The sequence below is a fragment of the Penaeus monodon genome, chromosome 38 (assembly GCF_015228065.2).
Source record: "Penaeus monodon isolate SGIC_2016 chromosome 38, NSTDA_Pmon_1, whole genome shotgun sequence".
Classification (NCBI taxonomy): Eukaryota; Metazoa; Arthropoda; class Malacostraca; order Decapoda; family Penaeidae; genus Penaeus; species Penaeus monodon.
In genome coordinates, this window is record NC_051423.1 from 21084781 (window position 1) to 21094780 (window position 10000).

General features: G+C 33.1%; 1 protein-coding gene across 3 annotated transcripts in view; it reads right to left on the reverse strand.

Annotated features, from left to right (window-relative positions):
- Positions 1 to 823: 823 nt before the first annotated feature.
- Positions 824 to 10000, reverse strand: part of LOC119597013 — a 27115-nt gene continuing 17938 nt past the window's right edge. The window contains exons 4-10 of one of the 3 annotated variants that reach the window (XM_037946442.1): positions 4821 to 4987; positions 4127 to 4235; positions 3748 to 3845; positions 3156 to 3269; positions 2503 to 2623; positions 1864 to 2019; positions 824 to 1259 (exon numbers count right to left, since the gene is read on the reverse strand). In XM_037946442.1, coding sequence (XP_037802370.1) covers positions 1165 to 1259; positions 1864 to 2019; positions 2503 to 2623; positions 3156 to 3269; positions 3748 to 3845; positions 4127 to 4235; positions 4821 to 4987 — 860 coding nt within the window. In that variant the 3' untranslated portion in view covers positions 824 to 1164. Of the gene's footprint in view, positions 1260 to 1863; positions 2023 to 2502; positions 2624 to 3155; positions 3270 to 3747; positions 3846 to 4126; positions 4236 to 4820; positions 4988 to 10000 lie in introns of all 3 variants that reach the window. The other 2 variants (XM_037946441.1, XM_037946440.1) reach the window with 2 other exon arrangements.

Here is a 10000-nt window from a genome sequence, read left to right on the forward strand (position 1 = left end):
TGGATTTTGTGGCACAGACTAAAATAGATTTATATATTTCATTTATTTTTTATAAGTATTCTGACAAATGGAAACTATTTATATTGTTTTACTGTTTATTCTTTACAGTATGGGTTGCAGGTATATAAACCCAAACAAATGGCATATGTTTATATTTTATTCAAAGCAGTGCACAATTCCACTAATGAACCATGGAAAAAAAATTGAGACATTCATATATATAATATCTTATAAGTAAAATATGTAATTACATGTAGATGTTATATCTCTACTTATACTGTATACTGGTATATAATATGGATTAATGCAATAATGAACTTATATAGACAAACAAGGACTCGGACCTCTGCAACTCCATTTATGTCCGAGAATAAGCAGTTCTAAGCCAGCTGGTCTGAGTGGGAGTCAGTTATATTGGTATTTGAAGAAAAATTTAATAGGTCTTGGATTTTACTGCTTTGAGAGTGCACATTGTTAAATATTGAAGTATATACATTTAACCTTGAATCTGTAAATACACAGTGTTTGAAGTATAATGCTATTCATTGTATCACTGATATTTATGATGAAATAAGCATAGTACAAACTCCACATAACTAATAACAAATGATGAATCAGAGAAATTCAAACAAGCTCCTAATAAGGAAGGATACTATATATAGGATCGTGATCTGTGGGATTGATATAAGTGATAAAAAATAGGAGCTTTTATTGTATGTTATATGCTCTTAAATAACTTCAGGTGGCTAACATATTTCAAGGTTGGGTATGTTTTGAAACTGATATATTCATCATTGTTAAATCAGGATTTAAAAAAAGGCAATATTTTTGCATTATATTTTGATAAATGAAGAATTGTCCATTAGTAACATTGTATTAAGATATAGAGATTATATATAATTCTTAAGGTCTAAAGACTGCAGGTATGTATTATCTCCTATAATTATTGAAAAAGAATACACACAATTACTATTAAATGTTTTCTTTGTACAGTAACTTGATTATTACATTACAAACTCACACATTCCTGAATGCCTTTTTACAAATGATTTTCATTATGATCGCTTACAGTTATATATCTATATACATAAAGTACAGAACATTTATATACATTATTCATACAAGATTATTACAGAAATTATATATCTACTAATATTTATAATGCTAGCATGGGATTTGCTGATACGTTAACTGGTATCCCTGTCCTGCATTTTGCCCGTTGCTTCGGAACTGGACGATGAAGGGCCCGTTTGTAGTGTCTGGAACAAAACAGGAAATTACGAAGTCTTTGTATGTGTTGACGGTTTTATTCATTGGATGATAAAAGGGGATGGTGATTTGATTTGATTTGATTTTTTTTTTTTTTTTTTTTTTAATTTATTTATTTATTTTATTTGTTTTTTTATGGGATCTTTCTGTGTGAAAAATGTATTTAGATTATGAGATTAGGGCACAAATATTATTATTTTTTATTTGTTTATCTATGCATACTTTATTATGAGATATTTCTATATCTAAAAATGTATTCATATCAAGAACTAAGTTACAGAATGTGTGTGTGTGTGTGTGTGTGTGTGTGTGTGTGTGTGTGTGTGTGTGTGTGTGTGTGTGTGTGTGTGTGTGTGATGGACTTGTTCATAACTGGGGATAAACCTTGTGACCTCTGGTGGTGATCTTTCTATAAATGTATGGAAGGTTTATTAATATAATGAAATAATGGCATAAATTCAGTTCAGTCACAGTCAGACTATTAAAAAAGACTAAGAAGCTAAGAGGAAGCTAGGATAGTTCTTGACTGATTCTGAAAAGTAATTTCTAGTTATATTCTTTATAAAAACAACAGAAGCATAGTACCAGTCTTACCAGTCACTGGGCCATTATCAGTCCGTGTAGGAACAGCCGAACCATCATTTAACCGGTCGCCACACAGTCTGGTTCCAGCCAATATAACAAAATCATCTGGACATTGGATAAGGCCAATGCCAGCCTCTCCTGCTGGGACCACAGAGGTTGCCACACCTGCTAAAGAGGTAATGAAAAACCATAATACAGAAGTAAAAAAAAAAAAGGGAAAAAAAATTGTAAAACGGTAATTCATGTTTTACCAAGAAGTTGAATAGGAATGTTATTTGTTACCATGGTTGTTGGCGGTATTCATCTCGGACATTTTAGTGTTAATAATAGAGAATTTTTATGGCGTAAAATGGAGTTGTTTGACACAAGTAATACAGTCACATTTTGTGTTTCATATAGCTGGTGATGTATATAACAGTAAGGCAATTACATTTTATAGATTGAGTATTTGATAAGAGAGTTAAGAGCATGCTCACATTTCAAGCAATGAATTTATTATTATTATTATTATAATAATAATAATAATAATAATTATTATTATTATTATCATTAGTATTATTATTATTAGTTATTATTGTCTATAATTATCATCATCATCAATTATCAGTCATCAAACTTATTATTGTCATGGGCAGCTTGTGCACTTACTTGGAGAGATGACAAAGTTCACCAGTTCAAAGGACTGTGTTGCAGAGGTGGGTGTCGTTGTGTAGACAATGGAACAAAAACCAGCCTCTTTTCGTATGCAGGTAGCATAGTTCAGGTTATTCTGGAAGTAACAATTTTTTTTTTTTTTTTTTAAGGCTGCATAGACAGCAGATATTCATTTGATTTTAACACATGCAAAGAAGGGGTAAAAGGTATTTGTGAATGTACAAAGTAGGGGGGAAAATATATTTGTGAATGTTAAAAGAACAATGAAAAAATAAATTTGTAAATCTGAAAAAAGAGAGTAACTGTATTATTAAATGTTTATAAAAAAAGAGTGAGAAATATATTGGCAAATGTTCTGGAGAAGGGAAAATATATCTGTTAATTCAGAAAAAAAAGTAAGTATTGAAAAAAATTAAATGTGTTGATGAAGATTCAAAATGTGGGTGAAACTATTTGTATTTCTTCCAGTTCTTCTATTTATTTGTTTTTTAAATGTCAGGTTCCCTATTTTTAAGTTTGGATTATACCATATCTATTTTGTTTGTTTTCAGGGAGCTATCTCTGTTCAGTTTATATCCATAAAACTGCTAGAGGAAATCAGTTCATACAAATGGGCGATCAGTGACGTAAGAATTACTCCAACTTACCAAGTATTGTGAGGGTAAATTTGGAACGTAATTGAAAGAGGAAAAGGTTCCTTGGCTCCCTGTGAAGTATTGAAGACAGTTATTGGGCGGTCTGTAAAGGCTGTTGCACTCGATCTGAAACATTGGAGAAGACATATTTAAAGTGATTTTTTTTATTTAGTTGAGTTTTTGGTCTTTGTCTGTTTAGCTAGAGAAGGATTGTGGGTTCTGTTTCTAGTTAGAGTTTTCCCCTAGTTTCAGTAATTGGAAACATTCTTGAAATTGCATTAAAAGCAAGTTTTATCTTTATTTAAATGTTTTTGTTCTTTTAGTGTTTAGGTTTAGAAACATTGTGAAAAACACTTAATAGTAAGTTTTACTTCTGGTTGAAGGTTTTAGTTGGTAAATGGAGTTTTTTGGGAAATCAGGAAGCTAATAGCCATCCACGGAAATTGGTATATCTAACATATTTACCAAAATTCACCGTAATATGTATAGGTATGGAAATGTTACATTTGAAAGCTTTTCATTCTTGTCCTTACCATTTATACAAGCATACCTGAAATGCTGTTAGTATTGTATAATATATGATTTGGTATGTTATATATCTTACCTGGGTCACCTCTATCTCCCATTCTCGATCGAATCCGATTCCTACAGTGTTTATTCTCAATTCCACAGGTCCTGGGACATTGTCTACATCAATGTACACTGTTGATAGGGAAAAAAAATTTGACTTTAAGAATAATTTTCAGGAAAGAGAGATCAAGGTTTGTAATTCATTATTAAGGGTTTTGCTATAAATCATCAAGGATCTTAATTGTTAAACAAATGGGATAGATCAGAGACTAAGTCACTTACAGCAAATATGTTTAAATGATAACAGAGTATGGTTCCAATTTTATTGCAGTTACAGTTATTATTTTTTCGTACTTTTATAATGGACCTATTAATGTTGTTAATAATGTAGTTTATTAATGTAATTAACTCACTGTGTTGGCCAGAATTCTCTCCACAGACTTTGGGGATAAAGTTGTTTATGTTTTGTCCTGACACAGCTAGGTGGTCTCTCAAGCAGTTCCCTTCATTAGGTGGTGTGAGCTGATGGGAGGGAGAACGATTTTGTAGTGCCGAAAAATTAAGGGAAAATTATTATTTAATGGTGAGTTTAGAGAAAAAATGGTCTTGTGATAGTGACACAAATTAAATGGGGGGGGGGGGGGGTCCAGTGGTGAGAGAGGTCAAAGAAGTATTGGAATGTGTTAAAAATTAAGGAATATTAATGTGAGGAAGGTGAGGAAGAGAAAGGAATGATGATTACAGGGTAGTAATGGAAATCAAGGAAGCATGTCAGAGGGAGTGAAAGTTGAAAGAAAGGCTATAGAGTGTCTAAAACCATGGAAAATTATTATTTAAAGTAAACAAATTATAGCAGATATGTAGAGGCATTACTTAATGAGCATTTCAAAAATATAACAATTTATGTGTAAATGTAATAAACAGTTATATAATGCCAAGTATAAACAATTTATACTTGGCATTTTATGATTGTTTATGACATTAAATACAAAGAATATTTGGGATATGACATAATTTATATGCAATATGAACAAAATATGAATTAGGTAATCATCACCCACACAGACGTGGCTTAGACTTTCATTATTATCTTTGGGATTTACTCACCGAAAACCTAGAGAAATTCAGCCTTATGGAGCAGATGTTGTTGGACAGTTTCCGGACATTGAGGACACAGGAGGCACCGGTCGTCACTACCTGGCTACCAGGACCGGGAGAAGACCAGTAGGTGCGGTTCCTCGTCGCCTCCCACCCACAGTCGTTCCTCATGGCTGCTAACAGAGTATCCATAATACAAATGGGCTTTTGTGTTACCTGGCTCAGTTAAGGATATGTTGAAGATTTTGTTTGTGTAGGATTTCGCGTTGTATTTTTTTCATTGTTGTTGTTGTTGTTGTTGTTATTATTATTATCATTATTATTATTATTATTATTATTATTATTATTATTATTATTATTATTATTATTATTATTATTCATTGTAATAGTAGTAAAGTGTGTGTGTGTGTGTGTGTGTGTGTGTGTGTGTGTGTGTGTGTGTGTGTGTGTGTGTGTGTGTGTGTGTGTGTGTGTGTGTGTGTGTGTGTGTGTGTGATCCTGTGTGTTATTTTCATTCAGTTATATTCTCTTCTTTGTAGAGAGTTACAATTGGTGTGTCTTTTTGTGTCACAGTCATTTAAAAAGTAACTATTACTTATAGTTAGATTCTTCCTAATAATCATCATCCAACTAGTAAGCAGACAGATATACAAAAGTAAGTTATGTGATCTTTCTATATTACCCATAATAGTCAACACCCATAATGCATCTGGAATAGCTAGACAGCATATCAGGTGTTCAAATAGTCATTCTGTTTTTTATTAATCATTATCCGGAGATATTGTCTATCTAAGCGGGGAAATCAGAAACCATTCATGACGTTTGCATGTTAATTTTCACTTCCGTTGATGTGGCGTGAAGTTATTAAATTCGGATAGAAGGGTGGAGTTATTAGTTATATGAATGATTCCCGAACGGGGCTCTGCCGACTATCACCAGGTGTTCCACCGAAAAACGTAAATTAATTTTGTTATTACAAAAAGTGATCTTCATTCTTAGTTCCTACTCAACACGTTATTAACACTTTCCAGACACCAGTATACTCGTACGTGTCAGTCAGTACTATGTACAATATTTATTGTAGTGTATATATATATATATATATATATATATATATATATATATATATATATATATATATAGAGAGAGAGAGGGGGGGTCCTAAAAAAGCACCTCTCTCTCTCTCTCTCTCTCTCTCTCTCTCTCTCTCTCTCTCTCTCTCTCTCTCTCTCTCTCTCTCTCTCTCTCTCTCTCTCTCTCTCTCTCTCTCTCTCTCTCTTTAATTTAAATATGCCTTTTCACAATCTTTTCCCCTTCCCCCCTCCCCATGAAACCCTGTCTGCAATACGTCATCATTGTGCAACCGCCATTTCGCATGCAACTGTTGTGATTTCTGTGAGTTACGTAAGACCAGTCAATTCTCTTTCATGAATGGAGATGGATTTCCATATTTCGTATGCGTCGTGACGTGATTATGATGAGTACATATTTCGAAAAAAAAGTGTGTGTGTGTGTGTGTGTGTGTGTGTGTGTGTGTGTGTGTGTGTGTGTGTGTGTGTGTGTGTGTGTGTGTGTGTGTGTGTGTGTTTATTAAATGAGTTATTGTGAGAGACTAGATTCCGTTTTCTTTTTTCCATGTTGTAGGAAAGGAAATGCCCGTAGAGTTTTTTGTTTAGTTTTTTGTTTTTCTTGTTATTTGTTAAATTTTATGGCTTGTATTTACGGTTTATTAGCGCCTGTCGAAAATTTAGGAGGATAACGAGCTTATGGCAATATGGTGAGATCGATGTTGACTTGTAAAATTGCAGTTCAGGTGATCTGTCATGGGTGGGCAAGGACGTTTGAAGTGTTTTGAAATTTGTGTGTTTACGGTGGATCGAAGTTGAAGTTGAAGATGACATATAGTGGATATAAGTAATGTGTATATTCCTATCTACGTACCATCCTGCCTTTCAAACTACCTTCCTCCCCCCCCCCCTCTCTCTATCTATCTATTTATCTATCTATCTATCTATCTATCTATCTATCTATCTATCTCTCTCTCTCTCGTGTTTCATAAGCCGAGGCCGAATATCCCTCTTAGAAAACTCCCTGAGATCACTTTCCCTTTTGTAAAGTCAGCTGTTACACCGAAAACGCCGACTGACTGTAGGTCATGCAGACACATTGTAAGGTCGTTTTGAGATGCTAACAGTCGAAATAAGGAACATTTACATACTAACAGCTGTAAAGAGGAACGTTTATTGACATATCGGAAGGTCGTTTTAAGATACTAATAGCTTAAATTAAGCTATTAGTTAACCTTCCGATGTGTCAATAAACGCTCCTCATTTTAGATATTAGTATATCAAAACGAATTTACGATGTGTCAATGAACGTTCTTTTCAGCTGTTAGTATTCCAATTAGTCTCTTAAAACAACCTTCCGATGTGTCAATAAACGTTCCTCGTTAAACGAGGAACGTTTATTGACACATTGGAAGGTCGTTTTGGAATACTAACAGCTGAAAAGAACGTTCATTGACACATCGTAAAATCGTTTTGATATACTAATATCTAAAATGAGCGTTTATTGACACATCGGAAGGTCGTTTTGAAATACTAACAGTTGAAATGCAGAACGTTTATTACCATTTCGCCTTAGTCGAGAGAGAGTAAATAGAGCATTCATGTTGAGAGCCTGTATGTGTTTTGGTGTGTGCGTGTTTTTTGGTGTGTAAGTGTTTCGTGTATACTTATGTTGGTGTGTATGTGTATTTGGATGTGCGTGTATTGGTGTATTTACGTGTTGTCTGTTTTATTTCTATGCACGTTTATTGGCGTGTACGTGTATTGGTGTACTGTGTGTGTGTGTGTGTATGTGTGTGTGTGTGTGTGTGTGTGTGTGTGTGTGTGTGTGTGTGTGTGTGTGTGTGTGTGTGTGTGTGTGCGCGCGTGAGTGTGGGCTGGTTACTCTCACTCGACACTCGAAACGCTCGACCTAGCTATAACACAGCCAGCCAAAACGATTCTGTCTGTCGTATAATAATTTTTTTATGCTTTCTGCCTCTCGACGATGGTGAAATTCCAGAAATCTGACATTTCCCAAATGAGGGGCTGTAACGAGGTGTGCCACGTGCATAGTTTCTGCGAGGGGAGGTGTTTTTTATAGGATTCTGTGGTTGATGATGTAGGCCTATGTAGTTGATGATGTAGGCCTATGTAATTGATGATGTAGGCCTATGTAGTTGATGCAGAATTTGTAGATTTATACAGAAAGTACGATTATGGTTGATGGTGAAGTAGACGTATGGTTAGTGCAGGGTGTATACTGAAAGCGTATTTATGTTTGGTGAATTAGATTTACAGTTAGTGTTGAAGTAGTAAGGTTGATGTTGATGCAGAATGTATACAGTAAGCGTGATTATGGTTGAGGCTGAATGTAGGCCTATTTGGTTGATAATGGATAATGTAGGTTTATGTGATTGATTTTTAGTGTGTATGGAAAACTTGTAGATAAAAATGTGTGTGGTTGATTATGGTTGACGCTAAGTGTATGTAGTTGATAATGAATAATTAATAATTGTTGGTTACAGTTAGTCCTGAATTTATGTGGGAAACTTGTATCTAAATAAATATAAATGGTTGGTTACAGTTGATGCTGAATATATACTGTGGAATTTTGGTTGATACTGAATACATACTGAATATATATTCATTTTCTTTCTGTAATTAATCATGGTAAGTATAATAATTATCATCAAATATGTATTAAACAAAATATAGTTGATATTGGAAGCTGCCATTGATAAAGTCGAAATATATATATATATATATATATATATATATATATATATATATATATATATATATATATATGTTGTGGATCACTGAAAATATGGATTGCGGATTTTTAGGTGATAATTAGACACGGTAAAAGTGATTATTATCAGGCGTAAGTTGGTAATTACACAAAAATAACGCGTTGTAATTATCACATAATTATGTTCCGTGAACATTGTCGGTATACGAGTTAATTGACTTTTTTAGAACAATAATAATGATTGAATAATTAATGAGCATGCAGTCAAAATTAGGATAAATTGACTATAATAAATAATAAAAAATATATATACATCAAACGCTAATGTAATCGGAATTAGTATAAAGAAAAAAAAAACTTTAAAAGAGATTAACATTTGTGATAATGTTCAAAACAAGAATGTAATTAACCAAGAAGAGATTGACTTGGAAAGAGGAAAAATACAAGAAAATAATTGATAATCAAGCAGAGATTGACTAGAAAAGAGAGAGAAAAAAAAATAATCAAGAGATTGTCTTGAAAAGAGGAAAACTAAGAAAATCGTTAATAATCAAGAGATTGACTTGAAAAGAAGAAAAATGCAAGAAAATAATTAAAAAAATCAAGAAGAGATTGACTTGAAAAGAAGAAAAATGCAAGAAAATAATTAATTATCAAGAGGAGATTGACATGAAAAGAAGAAAAATGCAAGAAAATAATAAAAAATCAAGAAGAGATTGACTTGAAAAGAAGAAAAATGCAAGAAAATAATTAATTATCTAGAGGAGATTGACATGAAAAGAAGAAAAAGGCAAGAAAATAATTAATTATCAAGAGGAGATTGACATGAAAAGAGGGAGAGATTTTAGAAAGTACAAACGTGCATGGAAAGGCTCGGCAATTACGCCATGGCGGTGGATTTGACATTTCCCTCTTGGGTGTAATGAGCCCGTGTTTATTATTATTATTTTTTTTTCTTGTTTTTTTTCGTCTTCGTATTGTTGTTGTTGTTATTATTATCATCCTTATTTCTCTTCATCTTTTTTTATCTTTACCCTCCTCCTCCTCCTCCGTCATTTTCATCATCATCATCATCATAATCATCATCACCGTTATCATCATTATCATTATCATCGTAATCATCATAATCATCATCACCGTTATCATCATTATCATTATCATCGTAATCATCATAATCATCATCACCGTTATCATCATTATCATTATCATCGTAATCATCATAATCATCATCACCGTTATCATCATTATCATTATCATCGTAATCATCATCACCGTTATCATCACTATCATTATCATCACCACCATCATCTTTCAAGCCAGTTTCTACGCTTCGGAAAGGTATGTCGGGGAGAAAGGGAATTCTGAAATCCACTTGGGTCCTGCATTGG